This window comes from Condylura cristata, unplaced genomic scaffold (genome assembly GCF_000260355.1).
Source record: "Condylura cristata isolate star-nosed mole 26May11 unplaced genomic scaffold, ConCri1.0 scaffold00013, whole genome shotgun sequence".
In the NCBI taxonomy this organism is placed as follows: Eukaryota; Metazoa; Chordata; class Mammalia; order Eulipotyphla; family Talpidae; genus Condylura; species Condylura cristata.
In genome coordinates this window covers 29,209,342-29,231,660 of record NW_004567114.1, presented here as the reverse complement: position 1 = coordinate 29,231,660, position 22,319 = coordinate 29,209,342, and the positions used below count along the sequence as shown (strand labels likewise).

The 22,319-nt window shown below is 40.1% G+C and overlaps 1 protein-coding gene across 1 annotated transcript in view; it reads left to right on the top strand.

Moving 5' to 3' along the window:
- Nucleotides 1-19,937, top strand: part of RHOJ (ras homolog family member J) — a 78,379-nt gene extending 58,442 nt beyond the window's left edge. Inside the window, exons 3-6 of the mRNA XM_004681801.2 lie at nt 2,463-2,627; nt 4,470-4,565; nt 12,791-12,938; nt 18,461-19,937. Coding sequence (XP_004681858.1) covers nt 2,463-2,627; nt 4,470-4,565; nt 12,791-12,937 — 408 coding nt within the window. The 3' untranslated portion in view covers nt 12,938; nt 18,461-19,937. The remainder of the gene's footprint in view (nt 1-2,462; nt 2,628-4,469; nt 4,566-12,790; nt 12,939-18,460) is intronic.
- Nucleotides 19,938-22,319: the final 2,382 nt, after the last annotated feature.

The window sequence follows — 22,319 nt, the reverse complement described above, 5'->3', positions numbered from 1 at the left end:
TGGTCTATAGACCCCATTAAACCACTCTAAATGGTTTCTTAAACTATGAAATTGGCTGAGGAGAAAGAGAAGCTCAGCACGTTGAGGTTCTGACAGAGCTGCAGCAGCACCTGGAAGGCTTGTTAAGATGCAGGTGGTCTCATCCCGTCCCCCAGAGCCTGGGGGGAGGCTGAACAGGCTTGAGAACACACACCCCATCCTCACCCCCACGTGGTGCCCCACTTTGGGACCCACTACATGAGCTCATCTCCAAAGCTTCTTCCAGCCTCCAGACTATTTCTCCAGTGCAGTCAGATAAATATTCTATCCCTACATTACTCGATTACCAGATTAGCCAACAAAGAGCAAGAGACACTTCGCCTGTCTCACTTCAGATGAATCATTTTCCTTATTCTCATTCTCCTCATTCCTTCCCCCCACTGGATTACCAGTTTCTTTCCACTCTCTAGAGTTTATCTGTAGCAGCTTTAAACAGGTAGGGGCTAAGTAGGCAAGGAATCCATTTTTCTAATGTGGAATTACACCGCATTTACCACAGAAGAGAGATCCAGGACACAGAGCAGTATACAGCCCCACAGAGGACACAGTCGGAAGTCATTCAGCTGGGGAAACCATGGCAGGGTGGGCTCTCACCAGCCCACCTATGGTTCGTCCAGCAACCCATGGTCTTCCTAACCTTTCCATAATGTAAGCCACTCCTTTGATAACTTCTGAGTAAGGACTCAAATAAACATGACCTTCCTAATTGTTTGCACCTACCTCACCTAATAGTGACATTTCTCCACATCATGTTGGAGCTTGTTTCGCCTCTGAGGTTTTAAATATGTAGTGTCTGCTGCCATCTGGTGGTAATTTCAAGCATCTGCCGGGCATGAAATATATCCCACCGACACTTCTGGGGTATATTATCTATATATATTCATATTCAAGGATAAGTGAATTTTGAAGGAAATGATTAGTCTGTTACTCAAATTTCCAATCTGAGTCAAACATTATGGCCACAATGAAGAATTCGAGCTGAACTCAGATAAATATCTGGTCCTATTATTTAATTGCTCTGTGATTGATTTATTGCTGAATTTCTCCAAACCCTACCATTGTCTTCAATGAAATGTGGATGTTGATGGTACCATCTTTCCAGTGTCACTCTAAGAACTCGTCAAGATCATACATGTAAGTGCAGGAAATAATGTTTGGCCTTTGGGCATAAGCCCTGTTATAATTCTCGGTTGACAGCTGAAATTGGTGAAGATGATGATGGTATAATTCCAGCGTTCTAGTTAGCTTATTCTAAATTAAACTTTCATGCACTTTTTTTTAGTTTAATCATAATTTTTTTCACTTTTAGACTGTTCTTACTTTATTTTGCAAAAACATTCCATCATCACTACTCCAATGTGAAGTACAAATCTCATGTGATGGTAGCTTTCATTTTGGATCAGTGACATAATAAATAATTGTGTACTAGATTTATTTTTGAATTGTTTAAGGAGAACATTTCTGTCCCCACCAGTGGCCCAGTAGTTTAAATTCATATTCAGCCGAATACAGTTCTAATGTGATGGAAGCTTGCAATAATCCATACTGAACCATTCACATGAGGTGGGTGAGCTTTATGGTATGTACATTATCCATTAAACTGTTCAAAATCACTCTAAAGTTTTGTTTGAAGTTCATCTTAAAAGGAAACAATTCAGGCCCTCCCTGGTGGCGCAGCGGGTTAAAGCACAGCACTGAGAATCTAAAGCCGCTTCCGCATGAGTTCCATTCCCGCCTGCCCCCGAGGTGACCACATGGCGCGGCAGACCTCTCCTGACCCGCCCGCTGCTCCCCTCAGCAGTGTACTTCGTCGACCTGCCTGTTCTGCTCCCCACTCTGTCTCTGGTGAAGCCTCTCACCACCCCTGAGCCTCTGACCTGCACCCCACTTCTGTATGCACAAATAAATAAATCTTAAAAAAAAAAATTCAGAAAAGGAAACAATTCATTGAGCCTCACTGATGGCACAGGCGTTAAAGTCTCAGCAATATCAGGCTATCAGCTGCCACCATGGCCTGAGTTCCACCTCCCCACCCCCCAGGGAGCTGACCCTCTTGAAGCAGCAGACCTCTCCTGTCTCTCACATTGCCCCCCTCCTCGGCAGTGTATTTCAGTAGATCTACCTGCTCTCCTACCCACTCTGTCTCTCTTAAATCCTCTGACACACCCCTCTGTTTCTTCTATGCATAAAGTTTTAAAATCTTTTTTTAAAAAAGGGAAATATTCATAATCTCTGGACACAAGGTGAAGATGTTTTGCTGATGTCGGCTCCTCTATGCCTAGTGACAGAGAAACACCATTGCGGTGGGCACAGGCAAGGGACTGGGTGAAAGGGGCACTTTGGTACAACCTTCCCCAGGTCACCCCTGGAACCATAGGGGCCCACCTTTCTCAAGCTGTGCAAGCTCTTTGCTTTTCCCACAGGAGGACTACAACCAGCTGAGGCCTCTCTCCTACCCCAACACCGATGTGTTTTTGATCTGCTTCTCTGTGGTAAATCCAGCCTCCTACCACAATGTCCAGGAAGAGTGGGTCCCGGAGCTGAGGGACTGCATGCCGCACGTGCCTTACGTCCTCATAGGGACCCAGGTTAAGAGAGAGCGGGAGACAGGGGAGAGGGAGGGGGGGGAGGAGGAGGAAGGGGGGAGGCGGAGGGGGGAAGGCAGCAGAAAAGGAGACTTTGTCAGTATCTCCTGAACATCCTAGTCTGTCAAAACTGTACAATGGGGTCTCCCGTACAGCCATCTGGGAACAGCAGTTCTTAAGATATACGTGATTATTCAGCCTAGAGTTGCAAAGACTGTGGAGGTATTTAATATTAAGTAGGAAGTTTTGCTATGACCTTTAAAAATTAATCTTTCATTTTTATTGTTAAATAACAATAATTTTGGAACTAGCACCCTTCTCTAGCCCTGAATCAAAGGAATGAGATAAAATGATGTCAATTGCACATGACCTAATGTGGTTTATTTCTAAAATCTATGATTGCCTGAAAGTCACAAATAGGTGTGAATGTCAAAATGACCCCAGTAATCAAATCGGCACATTTGACAGAAACCCCTTAATAAAACTCCCCAAGAAGGAAGATTGAAATTCAGTGTTCCCTATCCCCTTTCAGCTCCTTGGTCTTCTAGATCTTAGGAAGTTAAAACAGAAATATGCCACTGTAAATGTATTTAACGCATGTTTGAAAACAGAATAACTTTGAATTTCTTACAGTAGGCCAATTTGCACAAATATATTAAAGATTTTTTCAACTTTTTATAGTTTTAAATGAGATTTTGTTCTTTGCTATATCAAACCCAAATTACAGTCCCAAATAATAGCAAAAGACTTTACTGTGAATCTGTTCCATAAACCACAACTTCTATTTTTCATTTTGCTTGACAAAGAGAAAAACTGTTAAAAAGGAAAAATAATTTCCTAGTGAAGATATGAAGAGATAATTAACACATCCATAAATCAGAATACAGTCAATGGCTCTGCTCTATAAGATACTCGCTTAAATGAATTCTTTTGCCTTAACTCCAGATCACAATGTTTGACCATCCATATTGCTGGAGCCCAGATCCCTACAGCTGAAATATGTGAGGGATATGCAGCATTGCTGTGTAGTTTGCACCTATTTTATAGCACATGGGCATTAAAGTGAACAATTAATGCCCAAAAAAAATCCATACAATTAGTAAAGTTGAGCAGTGTGCTTATATACTGGGCCTTCCAATATGAATATATTGACTTTTTTTTAATACCAGCATTTATGTGCCCAAATTCACACCCTCCCAAGTGTGTGACTCCATATCCACAGTGAGATCATGAAACAGCTAAAATATTTCATTAAATTATCCAGCTTAATCACAACATAGATGTTATTTGCAAAGTAGTTCTCCCTTGGGAGAAATTAATGCTCATTCCTTGAGCAAACCCTTCGGAACTTGCTCCCCTGGACTTCATACTCAAAGCCTGCAGCTCTTTGTTACAATATCCTCACAGGAGGCAGATGGTCATGCCCTTGAAGATTTAGTTTGGGAAAGTCCCCAAGAGTGTATTCAGAATCAGCAAATATACTGTTAAGTCATGAATAATTTAACTTGGTCAAATAAAGCATCTCTGTAAGGTAACATAACCAATTGATATTTTTGTCTTCCTATAAGTGAGGTGTAGGAATAAATAGGAAATTTTAAAAACATCTGATTCAGTCAGTGATTAGAGTAAGTAATTACCTCCAGCATCATTGCCTTGGATGAGAAAGTACAAGGAAAGCTGGATGGATACATTTACAAGGAAATGTATCTTGCTCACTTTCTAGGTCCACTGTGGGCAAGTATATGTGCCTCCTTGAAAGAAAAAAAACTATTATATCCGTTTAAAATATCTGATAAGATCTAAAAAATATAAGTGAATATATATAACACGTGTCTTTTTTGCCAGATCGATCTCCGTGATGACCCCAAGACCTTGGCCCGTTTGCTCTACATGAAGGAGAAACCTCTCACTTACGAACATGGTGTGAAACTTGCCAAGACGGTACAGTCTGGTTTGAATCTGGTTTAAGTGTGCTGAGAGGAGAGGCCGGTGTATGTTTGGAAGGGGCAAGCTACACAGGCTTTTGCGTCAATGTGCAACATATGCACAATCCTTTGCTTCCGCTCTCCCCTCTGCAAGTCAGGCTGGAAGGGATCATTTGTTAGCATTCTCATCACCCAGTATTGTCTGTTTTTCATTAGAAAAGAAACATGGTGTATTTAAACAGCTGAAACACTTAGCATCTGATTTCACAACCTCTAGAATAAATCCACTTGCCATACTTAATGTGAATGAAGGGAGTCATTAGATACATATTTGTAAACCTCACTGCTTATTATCAGTATAACTCATTTAAATAACCCTACAAAAAGTATTTTGTGATTTCTTGGAAGAAACTTAGATTAGCATCTGGCAGAGTTATATTTACTCCATATTTCTCACCACAGGAAGAAAGTTACTTAGGCTGGATTATGTCAGAGACAGCATCTAGAAAAGTATCATAGACCAAAAGGTAACTAGTTTGAGAATTTAAGTGGCTACTTGGCAGATAAGAGCAACTTGCTCACAGCTGGAACTATTTTCACAGACCTGTCTTCAGTCCTGAGAACTTAACATGAGTAGTGATTTTGCTGGTGAAAAGCTTTAGAAAGCATTTTCCAGACAACAAATCTTTGTCTTCTGATTATCACCAAGATGTACAAAAGCAGACACAATAATACCCATAAGGGGATAGAGATTCTTTATTCAAAAGGGGTCTTATAAGCCTTAATTCTAAAACCTGAACCCACTTCCTCATTGATTTAATTACCCATCCACACTAGAGGTTTCAGAAATCCCTCTTTTGCTTCCTAAAGTAATTAGCACGCATCCTGAAATGCATGTATTAACTACAGACTCATCATCAATAAAAATATATACATTTTATCTTAGGCACCAAAACCAAGTGAAACACTTGCATAGAAGTGAATGAAATAAAATTATGCTTTCAAGAATGGTTGAGAGGGATGATGACAGGTTTATTGTGAGAATAGAGCCTTTTTATTTCAGATCATTCGGTCTTTAGTATCGAAAGCATAATTAGGTATACAGAGAGAGTTTCACTATATTTTACCAAGATAATATAGCAATTATAAACTTGTAAGTAACAAAAAAAATTGATATATAAAGCAAAATCAGTATAAAATATGAAAAGTCCTCTTTCATATAAAGGACTGTAAAAAATTAACACAAAAGTATATTTTACGGGTGTGATACATAGAATATCTCACAAATGTTTGAGAGACAGTTTATTTCCTACTTCTGTGGAGAATACTGACAGAACAACTAGAGTGTGCTATTCACAGAGTTGTTAGGATATGTTTGTCTCATCTTACAAATAGGAAACATAGTCGTGAACTGTGTATTTTGTATGCATGGCAATAGGCTTTACCTTTTAAATTTCTTTCACCAATGTACATAAGAAGTACACAGTGCCATAAATAATTGTATATGACACACAAATGGACATTTTTCACAACCAGGTAGTCAGTACCAGTGTTTTGCAGAAGCTGGGCTTCCAGAGTTCTTCTTTCTGGCTATCTTCCACTATCAACCTGTCACTACCCTAGCCTGACTTCTCATTTGGGAAGTTTTTTCCTCTGAAAAGAAGCCATCTCAGACCTCCCATCTCATTTCATACTTATTTTAGGAACAATGGCTGAGTTCACCACTTTATTGCCTTTTGCCAGTTTCTCCTAGCAACTGCTCTCAGATACGGAGAGATTCATGTTTAGCTTACAAAATCCAATTTAGAAGAAAACCAAGCAAGAGTTTAACTTGTTTCATCATAATTCATGTAATTATAGAGATGCTTTAAGTTTCCCTGCTCCCTGACTTTCCTGTCAAGTAGTTTATATAGTGTTTGTGTGTGCTGGGCTTCCTGCCAGGCTCTTTACAGACCTTGTCTCAATTAATCCCCCCAGCAACCCCCTGAGGTGTGCATATCATTATCTCCTCTTTCCTAGAGGAAACTGAGGCTGGGAGAAGCAAAGGTCACACCAATGGCAATTGATAGGACACTTACCTGAGTGTCAGCCATGGCAACCTCCTGCCTCCCTCCTCTAATCTAAAGAAACAACCTTAGATTCCCTGCTGCTTCTTTGTACCCTGAACACATGTATTTCAATGTGCATAGTTTCCCAATAATGTAAACACTGATGTCACATTTTTCAAATCCAACTCCTTTTCTTTAGTACTTTGCAATTTCCAAAGCATTCTTAAGTCTACCATTTCATTTTTATTTCCAAGTGCATTTTAAAGGATATTATCATATCATAATATTTACACTTCTTCACACTCCGAAGTCCACCACATTTACATACTTTGTATCAAATGAATATTTCTAGTCAATATTAATTTTTATCTCGTTTTATTCTCTTCATTATTGTGGATTTTTTTCATCTCGAGCCTACCTTTCCCATTTTTGCTTGTCTGTGTATATCCATATAGCTAATGGATTTATTGGACAGTTATTAATTGAAGACCTAATTATGCCAGGTACTAGGCCACACTGAAGATTGTAATTCTTTGTGTACTCTTCCCCAACTCCACTGCTTCACAGACTATCTAGCCTAAACGGATTTTTTTAATTCCAATTTTTTTTCTTTTTTTTTTATTTTTATTTACTTATGCATACAGAATTGAGGTACAAGCCAGAGGAGCAGGGGAGGTGAGAGGACTCAGCAGAGGCAGAGTAGGGAGCAGAACAGGCAGATCAATGAAGTACATGCCAAGGGGAGTGGCAGGCGGGTCAGGAGAGGTCTGCAGCACTGTGTGGATCACCTCTGGCCAGGAATCAAACTTGCACTCAAGCAGCTGTGGCCAGCTTGCAGTGCTGCGTCCTAACCCATTGGCCACCAGGGAAGGCCCCAATTTTTTTTTTTAATGAAGCACCCTTGTACTTTCTTGTAAATTGATATTTCTTAAAGTATCCCCTGATGCACTTTACCATTTTTGTCCTTTGGTAGTTGGCCTCTTTTTGCCATTTTTTTTCACCTGGTGCCTTTTTTATTATTGTCCTCACTCTTCGGCTTAACACTTGTCTCCTGCCAGGTTGTTAGCTGGCAACAGCAGGGTTGAAAGTAGCAAAAAAGCTGCTGCCAAAAAAGTCCTGTAATCAATGTTCAGTCAAGTTAGTCATATGGTGTGTGCATTAAGTAAATGTTTATATACAGTTACAGAAAGAATGAGTGTTTCACTCAAAGTTACCCACGGAAAATAAACTGAAGTTAGAAGAGCAGTTCAACGATGTCCAGAGTAATTATTTGTTGATGTCTTATGGCAATAATCCAGTTCTTAGAGCAATTAACATACACACATTTTATGGAGATAATTCTGGTTGACAATACTGTATGGGCTTCAGGTATACAGCTTCCTACCTCAGCACCTGTATGTATCACACCACCTCTATCAAATGTCCTTCCACCAACCGCCTCCATGTCTCCCTTCCCTTTTGGTCACCACCATTTTGATCAAGTGGAGTTTTCAACACCCTTCTCCTTGTTTTGTCTGGTCACTGCCTCCTTCTCCCGTGGTCTTTGAAAATCAGTAGCGTCCCCACTGGGGTGTGGATTAGAGAGATGAGGGAGAAAGCCTCTGTCCTCAAGAGGCCCATGAACAAAGGAAGAGAAACAATCAAAGTTGTCAACTTAATGAATATGACAAAGACAGGTACACAGAACTCAGGTAGCACAAAGAAGGAGTGACAGACATTTACAAAAAGAAAATTCAGGAAAATTTTAGTTGTTGACATCTGAGCCAGGTTTGAAAGATAAGGACACATTATCATGGTGGGGTGGGAGGGGAACATCCTTTAAATCATAGGTAGCACATTGCTAGTGATAGGCCAACTTTCACCCACAAAATTTTGATAATTAAACACAGGTATTTTTAATGATTACTAAATTTAATTTGATTACCAAATCAAGCAGCACTTAATAATTTGGGAGCTTTATATAAACAGACATTTCTAGCTTCTAAAAACATCCAAATATCTAGTAAACACTGTACCATCAACTGCAACTTCTGAACAGCTTTCGATCAGATACAAACCCTCCAGTCGGCTACAATCCTGCCACTCCATAGACTGACATTCAAGCCATCCTTAAGTTGGCAACCTTTGCTTTACATCTTGGAAAAATCAGTAGCAAATTCATCCTATCTAGAAACATGTTTCCCGTTCAGCGAGCTGATCATACTGCTGATTGTTGAGATGGAATTTTTCTTACTTTTCCCTTTTCTTGGCTCTCAAACTTTCTCCTACTATCCTTCCTAGTTTTTTTTTTTTTTTAGATCTATTTATGCATACAGAACTGGGGTACAGGCCAGAGGTGCAGGAGCAGTGAGAGAATTCACCAGAGACCGAGTGAGGAGAACAAGACAGATCAACTAAGAACACTGCTGAGGGGAGCAGCGGGCAGGTCAGGAGAGGTCTGCCGCGCCATGTGGGTCACCTCCGGGGCAGGGATGGAACTGGCACCAAAGCAGCCATGGCTTTAAGTGCTGTGCTTTAACCCATTGCGCCACCAGGGAGAGCTCCCTTCCTATTTCTTAACTAAGCAATAACTCCTTTACTATTTGCCATTTCATATAACAATCTATGCCATTAACATTTTCTCTACTCTCCATTTACAGAAAATGCCTTACTTTCCTTCTCTTACCATTCTGCATCCATAACATCTTCTCCATTCACTTGTTAGATTTGCTCTTCCAGCCACATTCTTTTATTTATATTATTTATATATTTTACATCCATATTCATTTTAAAACAATATTTACTTCCCCCCCACACACACACACACACACACACCCAGCCACATTCTTTGTCCTGGTAGGGACAGCCTAGCAGAGGTTACATAACTCTGGGCATTGGTTTCCTAAGCTGCAAATGAACTGGGGATAGACTTAGCTTGTAAGATTCTTGTGATGATTAAAAGGTCCAATGTGTTAGCTCAGCAAACTCAGTTACTGTTGGATCCGTAAGTCGTTCTGACATGCATATAGTTAAGACTGCTTTACCCTTTCTCCATCTACTCCCTCTCCTAGGCCATGTCCCAGCTACACACAGTTGACCTAGAAGAAATATTTGATTTTCTGCCACTTGACTAGTCACTGGAGTTTGCTTAGTTTTTCATTTCTTCTTGTCAGACTTTTGCATGTCCCATACACCTCTGATGGACAGTCCAGGTTTCGAGACAATAAATCCTGGCTATTATAAAGTTATCAGAAAAATACTCTCTCAGTTTACACTCCTCAATCTCTTTTTTGTTTCCCTGAGACTAAATCACTTTGGTGAAATGTGTTCCAGATTGCTAACATGTGTCTCTAAACAAGGATTCACAAATCCTGAGCTCTTACAGATAGGTTCTATAATATTTGACTGTGAAGGTCACTGTGCTCCAAGAGGCAGAGGAAATTGCTGCTCCAGGAAAAGCCATATTTCCTCAGGACAGTTTTTTATTTCATATCTTTGAGGGAACAAATGGTTTTTTTAAACAATTTGTGAGGCACAAATGTGCCTTTTTCCTCTGACCCTCAGAACACTTGATATATTTATGAGCACTTCACCTGTTTTTCACACATATTTTCCAAATTACACCTGAAATATGTTTACTTCTCTTCCAGTATCAGTAAAAAATAATGTGATATTAACCCAGTATATAATAATGCATTGCACTACTATTTTATTATCTTCAGAAATATCTGAATTGAGAAAGGCAAATTTGGTTCTACTTATATTGCCAAAAGGCAAACTGACAGTGTCAGGAGAACTCTGGGGGGGGGGGGGTGAATCCCCACACACACACCCAACCTGCAGGACCAGGAGGCCCAGACCCCTTGAATAAGCTGAAGCTCAGCTCAGCTCTCCTGTTATTTCCAGAATCAACTGAGACTTGTAGTCTAGATAGGACAGCCCCATTGCACTTATGTGTATTTTTTCAGGATGACTGATAAGGGCAAGCATTCTGTGGATACATTCATCGGAGCAATGTACTTTTCGTGTGTATTAGTATTGAACAATATACACAATCCCAAAATACAACCGATGACATTTCATGACATTATTAGAAAAAAATTCTCAACCTTTATCCCTCTCTTTTCTCCAACTGTTTGAATTATTTAAAAATTTTTTCTGTAATCAAGGTCCAAACCATGGTGAAAATGAAACCATAAAATAAGTTTTCAACACCCAACATCTTTTCTTGGGTTATTTTTCTTTAACTCATACAATAACCAGTCTTTACGGGGGGGGGGGGGAGGGATTGGCCCTAGCCAGAACAATGTTTGTGCTTAAATTTCATATCTGCAGGCTTTCAAATGTTTCATTAATTGTTGACTTAACCTGTTCTTGCAGAGTTGACTAATAAGGGTTCCAACAATAAGACAAAGAACACACAAAAAAAACTAGGTCTAGTTCTTTCACTTTCTACTTAGTGCCTTTAATTCATTTTACAGTCTGCACTTTATTGCAAGCTAAATAACAAGTTCCTTTACTCCACACTTCACAAACTGGTTGCTGCAAAAGATATCCCACATTAGTATCTTCCTTGGTCTACAGATGCTTCAAAAATCAGTAAATATTAACAACCCAAATGTCCAATTCTTCTTGAAAAACATAAAGGACAGCATTCCCGAATAGCAGCAATAGTCTCGAGCTGAACAAGACTGCCAGCTCTAGAAGGGCTGTGCACTTCATAATCTTCCATAATCCCCACCTCTCCTTAATGTCTCATACCAACACTGCTTTTCTCGGTTCTATAAGCTACTGATATTAATAGGCATGTGATTTTGCAACCCTGTTTTAGTCACTTATCTGCTATGATTTCTAGGAGTTCACCATCTAGTCTTCCGAATTTGCTTCAATTTTTCTTAGTTACTCTTATAATGTTAGCATATGATAGAAGCATTTCTCCAGATGTCCTTAATATAAAAAGCCCTGGGCCCTGCTGTTAGATCTTACTGAGTTTGTGAGCTATTAAAACCCTGGGTCTTTCTTACATGAATTATCTCATGAAGTTGATTGCCAAACATGGTCTTGCTCTGCCCTACAATTTTTTTTTTAATGAGAATCCATAGTTGTATCTTGAATTTTCATTTCTCAAGGATTTTGTGATTATTAAATATACCACTGTTGAAACCATCCAAGTTTTGAAGTGAAGCCCTAAACAAACACCAAATACTTTATCATTTACATTTGTATTGATGATAGCCTGACAAGAAGGCTATCTCTGTCAGTAAATGATTTGTGAGTTTTATTTTATATGTTTGGGGTTTTCTTAACTACTGAAAAAAATAAAAGTGAAAAGAGTCCGTGAAAGACTTGAAATCTCAAAAAAATGCCTTTTAAAGTATATTAAAACCAGGGCCCTCCCTAGTGGCACAATGGGTTTGGGCACTGCAAGCTACACCCAGCTACTCCAGTGCAAGCTGGATTGAGTCCTGGGAGATGACCACATGGCGCGGCAGACCTCTCCTGACCTGTCTGCTGCTCCCCTCAGCAGTGTACTTCATCATCTGCCTGTTCTGCTCCCCACTCTGACTCTGGTGAACCCTCTCACCGCCCCTGTACCTCTGGCCTGTACCCCAGTTCTATATACATGAATAAATAAATAAACCTTTTTAAAAAAAAAAAGGTATATTAAAACCAAATCACAACATTAGTCTCATAACACCTTATTAAGAGACACCTTATCAGAAGTACATTTGAATCAAGAATGACCTATAAGCACGATACCCAAGCCCCTTCTATCTGCTTTATCAGGCACGACTCTACTTTTCCTTAGCAGGAGCCCAGCCGCATTCCACTTGCGCTGAATGTACAAGTCTGTGTACAAAGGAGATAGCACTAAAAACATCACATCATCCTCTTACTCATAGAATATATTTAAACCATCTCCCTGGTTTTGAGTCCTCTCTAAATTTTTTTATCTTTCTATTCTCATATTAAGAATGGATGGTTATGGGTCACTTTTAGTGAGCAATACTTTCTGAAAATAGTACCAGAAAATCATCAAAAATTAGGAGAGCCAATCCAAAGTGAAATGCCAAAGTGGGGGGAAAAAACATCCCTAATCCAAACCACCCCACAGGCTATTTCTGGGACAAAGCAGCCCACAGTGGCTGGGAGGGGCTGGACCCCACCGTGCCTTTCTCTGATTCCTCTCCTGCCTCTCTCTTTTGTGTTTAAGATTGGAGCACAGTGCTACTTGGAATGCTCGGCCCTGACGCAGAAAGGTCTCAAAGCTGTTTTTGATGAAGCGATCCTCACCATTTTCCACCCCAAGAAAAAGAAGAAACGCTGCTCCCAGGGTCACAGCTGCTGTTCAATTATCTGAGGTGATTGAGATGCACCCACCCCTTCTGGGGCGGGAGTGGGGGCCGACCTCTGCCTCCCGGGGACAGCTCCGAGGAGGCCACAGAGAGGAAGGCCCTCTGCGGAGTCGCTCCACCGCCCCAGATGCCTCGCAAGCACAGCACACCAGCCAGCCCACTGCCATGTCCTCCCAACCGGCCAGAGCGTCCCACACCTTTTGAGAAGGCTGAGCCTGGGTGACAGCCAGGGCCGCTGCCAACTAAGTAGGGCATAAAGTCAAAGGCCATCTTGCCTTTTACACTGCCCTCCCCACAACATGAAGCCAACCGTTAATCATCATGGGAAAACCAAAAGAGACTCCCTCCCTCATCAGCGGCCTTACTTGACATCTTTTGCAAACCATTGGAATACAATATTAACCTTTTTCTCTGACTCTGCTGTTCTACCCATGTGTCTGACATCGACATCCCTTTGTATTATTTTAAGATCTTTACTGATTTACCAGTTTACTCAGGCCTTACAAATCCAGACCAAATTAGCCTAAAGACAGAGTGTTTTGTATTTGTTTCTATTTTCAGCATGTTTTTACCAAAGTTATGAGAACCAACATGTACCTCTGAATGCCTAATTACAAGAAGATACCTTTTAAGGAAAACCTTAAAAACTTTTGGAAATTTGATGAACCATGATTTCTTTTACCTGGTTAGAAGAAAACACCATCTGAATTGTTACAGGTCCACATTTTTGCCAAAGACGACTCCCACTAGAAATACTTGCAGGGATAATTAGCCTTCTTCTTCTTCTTCTTTTTTTTTTTTTCCTTTTCTTTTCTTTTTCTTTCTGTATTATATTGTCAGGGCAAGTAACAAATGAACTGTCTTTGAAAGTTTCTGATTTTCTATCAACGTGATAGGGGGGCCGAGAGAAAACAGCAGGAGCCACCCTTTAAAGTTGTCTTCATTCTGCGCCTTCCCTCCACAGTCTGAGCCCTTTTGCTTGCTCCCTGGACTTCACACTTCCTCAAATGCCCACCCTCTTCTTTCTCCCCCAGTAATTGCCTGATCTGAAAGGATCTGGTAGTAGGACATCAAAACTGAAGTATTGAAAAGTCCCCAAAGGTTAAACAAAGTGTCTCAATTTTTTCACCTGCTTCATAAGAAAGTGCGTCTCAGTTTGTCCTGAGTAAGTTCCCAGCTACTTATATTACATTTTCCAGGGACAGCTGGGACTAAAATACTGCCGCTCCCTATTCCCAAGGCCTGTTGTCCCAAGTGTATCTTCAGGGTTCAGGTCTTTGGATACCAAGCTCTGCGTTTAGTCCCTGGTGATGTTCTCTACCATAGGGACTTTGGCCTTGAGGAGGAAAAAGGAAAAAGCATGTCCTTCCCTCTAAAACAGCCAGGGACTTGCCTCTGGAGGGAGCTGCTTCTAGCTTTTAATTAGAGACTATGAAGACTTCTAATTAGTCTTATTTGCTTTCAATTACCCTTGAAACATCCAGGTAGGCACTTAAATTTTTATTTGAATTGCATAAGCAAAGTGCCTTTTTGCAGCATGAAATTGCACCAATTTTGGTCTTAAAAAATTTCCACATTCTGGCCCTCCCTGGTGGCGCAGCGGGTTAAAGCACAGCACAAAGAAGCTTAGGCCACTTCCACATGAGTTTGATCCCCGCCTGCCCCGGAGGTGGCCACATGGCGTGGCAGACCTCTCCTGACCCGCCCGCTGCTCCCCTCAGCAGTGTACTTCGTTGATCTGCCTGTTCTGCTCCCCGCTCTGTCTCTGGTGAATCCTCTCACCCTCCGCATCTCTGGCCTGTACCCCAGTCTTTATGAATAAATAAATCTTTTAAAAAAAAAAATTTCCACATTCATAATCCTCCTGTTCAAAAAATCCAGTCTTTCTAGTTCTTTCTGCTCCTGAAGAAAAACATTTTAAAAAGCTTAAGGTATGAGTCTTTTCTCTTCTGTAAGATCTTCCGTGACTCCCACTCAGTTTGGGGGGTTCTTGCTTGGTTAGTTTGTGTTTGGTTAGAATCTCTGAAATGTGCTGTCCCTTATCCCACATTTCAAGTTATTTTCCTTCCTCTCTCAGTTAGTTGCTAACCATTTAACAACAGAGAGAGAGAGAACCTAAAAGAAAACGGGAGTTTTGTAAGCCAAAGCTTGACATTTCAAGAAAACAAGGACTTTCTGCTTTTGTAAATGGAAATCAAGTGTGTATAAATTATGACTCTGCAGAGGTAATGAATTCATCCTTTCTAGACAATAATAAGCATTTCGCATTGTAATGCATGAAATACTGTTAGCCAGTTTTTTACATCACTGCATAACCTACATTGTGCTGAAAGGCCATGTTTCACTTCTCATTGATGTGGATGAAACACCATGAGTTGCACGTTTGCTCTACCATGGAGAATTTTCCACTATGTGTGAACTCAACAGGCAAGTGGTTCCCCAGGATATTACCTCACTAATGGACCACAGGGACTCTGTAGCCTAGAACCAGAACCCAGGGAGAGACTGTTAGTGTCTGGTTGGAACACAGGTTCCTAGAGGTTTGAGACATTAATTACTGAATAAAATAATGAAGGGCAGAGCAGACCAAGTAAGTTAACATCATCCCACCACAACAATCGTGTATTCCCTGTTTCAAACTGTAGTTTATTTCAGTTGAGATGTTCTGTGCCATAAGAGTGACTATATTCTGAAGCCAAAATGAAGACCAAATGGAAATCTGAAGAAGATTCTTTAATGGCCTACACCATTTTTCAAAGACAAGAAGGGACAAGAGCTTTCTGCAGGCTGGTGTCTTAAATTTTCAGGACTGAAAGAGGCCTCAGAAACCATAGTCCAGCTCAAACCCAGATCAGGTAAGGAGATGTGTTGTGGTGGAGCTGAAACAGAGCTTAGTTCTTGCTTCCCATCCACTACCCACCTCCTTAATGTGAAATTTCCATTATCATACAAATAAAGTGGGAGTTTTGTAGGCATATTACTGGAGTTGCAACTTTTTTGCTCTATAGCTCCTAGCCACACTACTTACCTATAATATGGATCCACTGTAATTAATTCCATCAGAATAGCAACTACCTAGAGATGACAACTGGATTTACATACAAATAAGCCTGACTCCACAGTTCGCAATGAAATGTAATCCTAATCTAATTGCACAGTGGATGGCAATGTAATCCCAACCTAATGACTCAATCAGGAAACTAATTTGACAAATTTTCTTTTAATTGGCTGGTTACTTGATAGAATTAAAAACTCCTCAGTCTGTTTTGGAACTACAAAAGGCCTATAACAACACAAATCAAAGCCATGTCAGCAAAGGGATAAGTTTGTAAGAAATCTGTGTTGATTTCTGCCAAGGAGAGTTATGCTCAAAGAGCAATTACTGAATGCAAGGCCTACAGCAATCTTAAACCAGGAACCACTAAGCTGGAAAGTCAAAAACTAAGTTATACACGTATGACAAGATTTGGTTCTAAGACCCAAATAATAATAATGATACATGTGATCTTGATGTGAGAAGTTCTAGAAGATTATATAAAACCATTTGGAAGACTTATGGCCCACAAAAGGAATGTCAGATGAAATGAGTGGAAGTAACTATACACAATTTTCATAGAGCTAGCAATAAAGAAATACTACTTAATGGTAGTAAAACAGCAATCACAGCCATACTCACAATCTTCAGAGGAAATAAAGTTAAACCCAAAATTTAAAGCCAACAAAAATGTTCAAAGTTACATGGAGCAATAAGCTTGCAAAGTAAATGGTCTCCAAAAATATATATTTGAGTCATGAGCCTTTAAAGATGAAATTTTGCATTCAGGGCGACAAGCTCATCCATGAGATTGAAGCAATGGGAGATTAGAAATGGAGAATTTGCTTTCAAGGACTCTTTGACACCATGCTGGACATTATTAGCTAACCACTCACACCTTCATTTTGAAACCTACTTCTATGTTTAAATGCCAGAATGCCAAATGTACATTCTTGCTCAACAGAGAGCACCACAGGTCTCCAGCTATGTCTTAAGAGGCACTGAATAGGTTACCCCTGTAAAAATTAGGGAGCTCAACAAATATTTTCATTTCAAGGACCATTAGATATAGAAAGGAAAAGAGGTCAGGGAAAACAAGTCTCTTACCAAAGATGTCAGGTCCTTTTAAAAAACAAACATTTAGAAAATGAAGAAAAATATAATACCAAACACAAGGCAGAAATACATACCTGACAAATCTTCCCAAGAATTGCTAAGCTTTTGCCTGGCCTCTGGAGGCACAGGGAAGAGAGGAGGCCTGTTAATGCAAAGAGCAGTCCATGTTTCTGGGCTTCTAAGCAGTCAGCCAGCAGGATTAATCATGTGATAATCCCGGTTAGTTCCACTTCGCCACATATTAAAAATGAATGCCATGCTGGTCAGTGCCAGCACAGCCCCTCACACTTCTGGTCTACAGAAAGTTGTCAAGAAGCATCTACAGAGACATGGGGAAGAATACATAAATTGTTTTTCAACTCTCCTTGAGCATCAACAAGACTTAATACCTGAAAGGGATGAGTTTGCAATATCTAGAAAGACAGTTTCTTGGAGGACTGCTATTTAGTCATCTTCCATGGTGATTCTCAAAGCAGAAAGATGGCATTGCAAACGGAGAGCATTAGGAACAGACTGCAAACGTGTGCGATTGAGCCACAGTTCATAGGGTATCAATGGTCCTCAAAGGCCAGAAAGGAAATCAAAGCGCCCGCTCTTCACAGAGGCACTGCACGCATCAGAGGCCGGGCCGCTCTCCTGGGATCCACTCGGGTCAGGGCAGGGTGAGTCAAGGAGGGTTTGGCTCATCTGTAAATTCGTGGGCTGCAAGTTCAACAACAGTTCTTGGCTTTCAACTTCCACTACAGGAAATTAGAGCAATAGCTGCATGATTAATCTTGGTCACAATCTTTTTTTTTTCCTCCTTAGGGAACATGATGTCAAGAAACAAGAACCCTTTTATACGTGTATGTTTTAAACATGTTTGCCCTGGTCAGCTCACTCTGTGAACTGCATGACTCAGACTTCACAATGCTGTAGCTGGAGTCATTTTGTTGTTTCTTCAGCCATATCCTCCAAGCCTCCCAGATAACAAGCAGTTATCTTCGATGAGAAAGATCTAACAGCTTGCCTGAGATGATCTGAGGGCAGGGTCCCCTAAGCTCAGACCAAGTCTGACCCAAAAGCCACCATTGAGCACTAAGCCTGTGGCCCTGTTTTTGAGTTCATGTTAATTCTTTGGAGAAAAAAATAAGAAATACTTTCATGACAGAGCAGTATGTTTGTAAATAGCTTTGTAAAATTTCTACCACCTGCCATTTTTTAAACCAACTTTTTTAAGCAATTGAATTTTTTCTCCTAGAGGAGCCCTGGGCAGGAAGGTTAATGAATTCTATATCACCTCGCTTAAATTGTTCTTGGCACTGAGTAAATAGTAGTGCTGTTTGAGTACGTCCCAGCAGAATTTTCCCCAGCTGAAACAGTCTGTGCTCTTCCCCAGGTAATCTCTGCAGAGGAATGATGGACACGGCAGCACAGCTGACCCGCACACAGGTTGACTTTCTTACAGCCTGCTTCTTATGTGACGGCTATTCTTAGTACACTTTTCCTAACTAATGGAATATTATTTCGTATAAGCCTTACCCTTGCGTTTTATGTTATGCCAAGTTCTGACATTTAGTCTTTTTTCCTGCTCTCATCACCGGGTTATCTGAGGGTGAGTCCCTCAGCCACTGATGAAAAGTGCCTTTCCTAACCCTCTGCTAGAGTGGGAATTGGTTAAGCCCTTTGCTACTTGAAGTGTGGGCCTCAAAGTCAAGAGGGACTCTGGGGGAGCTGGTTAGAACTGTTGAGTCTCAGGCCCAATTCAGACCTACTGAGTTCAAATTCTTATTTTAACAAGACCCCTAGGTGATTTTTGTGCATATTAAAATTTGAAAAATACTGATTTAGGAGACAACCAAGTGTGTTATCAGTCACTAGACCCAGAATGTAGCTGTGTGAGGTGATTCAGAAACCATCAGCTTCCCTTGTCTCTCTGATACCACCTTTTGGGTATTGCACATTTACTGTATAAATAAAAAGGTTTTCAAAAGTCCTTTTTCCTCCTTGTCATGTGCTGCCCAGCTGCATTAAAGGAAGAAGCATATTTGGGGATGGAAAGCACAAAAGCAGCATCTGGTTTGAAAGATCTGCTAAATCGAAAGTACTTCTGTTCTAAATCTCTTTGGCATGTATAAGAGAGAGGGGGAAAAATGCCCTCCAAAATTATTTTCCATGAAGAAATCGGAATCATATCACATGAAGGTATGAACATATAAAACAAAGACAAAACAAATTCCTAAGTCAAAAAAAAAGTGTAAAGCTTCTGTGTGGCTGCTTAAGACACACTGCTTTGCATGCCAGAATAAGGGTTGACTACAAACTTGTCCTCTTAACAGAACATTCCATAGATTTATATCATTATTGCCCTAAACACAGACCAGAGCTGTACTCACTTATCCAACATCTCTGGGAAACATGTTTTGTTCTCCCTACCCACACCCCATCCTTTGCACAAAAGCACTTAAAAAAAAATGTGTGCACGCATACACACACACACACACACACACACACACACGTGCGCGCGGAAGCCCATCATCTCCTTCACATTCCATTGCTGCTAAGGAAGTCCTGAACATCTATCACACCTACCTGACAACAATCCAAGAGCAAACACAAGCACCCCCATTTCCTTTGTACCCAGTCCACTCATTTTCAGGCTGAGAACCAGATGGCCCCATGCAGCCCCTGGGGGCAGCCTCTATCCCAAGCACCTGCACCCCGCAGTGTCCCTTCACCCCGCCAGCAGAGCTCTGGCTCTGCTGCTTTCAAACAAATGTCCTCCTTCCTTGTCTAGGCTGCAGGAACCTACTTGTGCCCCAAGATACCACTAAACAGAAAAAGTTTTAAACTGGGGCAGCTTTTACATCTGGGAGCAGTTTGGCTAGCCAAAGCAGCTAACATTCTTGGAAGGGTTTAGTCAAATCCAAAACAGTCTTACCAAAGCTTTTTTTATTATTGCACATGTATTCTTGAGTTCTTGCTTGTAACCCCTGGTGCAAGCTGCCAAAGAGTACTTCTTATACAGGGACAGCCTATTCTCCTCCAGCCTCCACTGTACACCCACCAGCCACTGCTGTCCTCGGGCCATGACAGAAAGTACATTTTATCTCCATCAGCAACTAATGGTGTGGGGGAGGGACAGGAAGCTTGACTAACAATGATATCTCTTCAAGAATTAGCATACTGGTAATTTTTAAATAGTTGATTCCTAGACCTTTTACTGCAACAGAAAAATTAAGTCTCGGTCCAAGTTACCTGAAAGCCTCCCTTTATTTTAACAAAAGCTTTGCCACTGAATTAAGCACATTGGAATAATCAAAAGAGGCCTCAGACCCAAGCACAATGGCTCCTCCTCCTCCACTTGTTTGTTACTTCCAGTGAGTAAACTTAGGATACATTCGTGCCTTTTGGCTTTGTCCAGATTTGGACAAAAAAAATCTGAGTTGCCTCAGATGTTATTAATGCTGAAATTTTCAGTGCAATTTTCTTGTACTTTGCTTTTTATTAACCAAGGTTAATATTTCAGTGGGAAGATGCTTCGGTATTTGATTCCCAGGTTTGCTCAAGCAAGAGTCAAAAAATGAACAAAAATTTCATCCTAGGAACATTTCCAGTATATTTTAAAGACTGGATATCATTATTCCACTAAGTAAAAATGGTCCCCAAAGTATTATAATATGTGATATGCAGATTCCAAGAGACAAATGAAAGATGAGGTTAAACAGCCTAGAAGTTGAGGTCCCTTTCATCTGAGGGGTCCCCCCTTCCACCTTATCGACATCTTAAGACTGAATGAACAGCACAATGGGACCAGGAAAACTTGGTCTGTCTGTGCATTTCCTGTAGAAAGAACTTGCAAACTAACAGGATTGAATTTCTCTTTAAGTGCATAATTCTGCATGTATACTTCCTCTAGATAATGACTATTAATAATTCACCAACATTCTTTATTGTATAAGGATATGGTTTATTTTAAGTGAATAAAAACTCTTTGAATTGTTTTAAATGGCATACTACTTGTGACTTGGTAATATTTAAATTTATTCCTTGATTATAAGCCTATCTTTAACATCCCTGAAAGAAAATTACAGTTCTCACCTTAGTGATACTGATAGTCTTTGTGAAAGAAAAATGGCTTTCTTTTTCTTTTAAAGAATGTGTTCTATTTGTTCACTTGCTTGCTTATTTGTTTTGGTTTGGTTTTTTATTTTGGGAATTGAATCGGTTTCCAGAAGCCCTGCTAGTTCACAATCAAGGTTAAAACATATAATTGATCCTGCATATCAGAAAGCCTTTTTTAAAACTCAGTTATCCAATATGCTAAAGAAATTGAATAGTCGGAAAACTTAAAGAGTTTTAAAGCCAAAGAGCTTAGGAAATGTTTACTTTAAATTTAAAGCCAAAGAGCTTAGGAAATGTTTACTTTACTCCTGATAATGAGGACCTAGAACATAAAACAGAATAATCCCTCAAAATTCTTTAACCAGGGAGACAAGGCTTTTCTTCTACACTGCCAATTACCATGCTGTATACTGGGCCTCTTTTTTCTGACATTTTTTCAATTTCTTACTCTTGTTACTAGATATCACTTCCTCAGAGACCTTTAGTACCCCCTTTTGATACTCAAACCAGCCACTAAGCCTGGTAGAGCTCACCATACATAATTCCAACCCATACCATTGATAAAGGGAAGGATAAAAAAAAAAAAAAAGCCAGAAGATTCATCTTGCAAATAAAGACCGACTTGCAAATAATGACCAAGATCCTGCTAAACCTAGTAAACCCAATAAAATTGACTAGTAGAAATTTCAACAGAAAAAAATGTACAGAATTTGCTAAAGAATGGCTTAAATGTTTCTTCTTGACAGTTTGCTATAGTTTTTGAAAAAAAGAGCAAAGAGGATAAGGTGCACATTATTTTTTAGAAAATGACTCCTGAATGAAGAAGACAAGTGGTCCTCTTGAAAAATTTAATGAAGTGCAATTCATTTTATCAATGCTCCATTATTTTTAATTAGAGATACAATTTATGATCTCAAAAATACTCTTTGTTACATTAAAAAGACCTCATTTACAAGAAGAGTGAATTTGGTCACTGCAGCAGAATTTGGTCATTTCCTGGAGGTTTTATTCCCTAGCCAATGGTAGAAGGGGAGCAACAGTTACCATTTGAGCCAACTAATAAAACTCGGAACAGAATGAACTGTGACAATTTCATCTGTATTCAAAAAATGTACCCATGTGAACAAGAATTC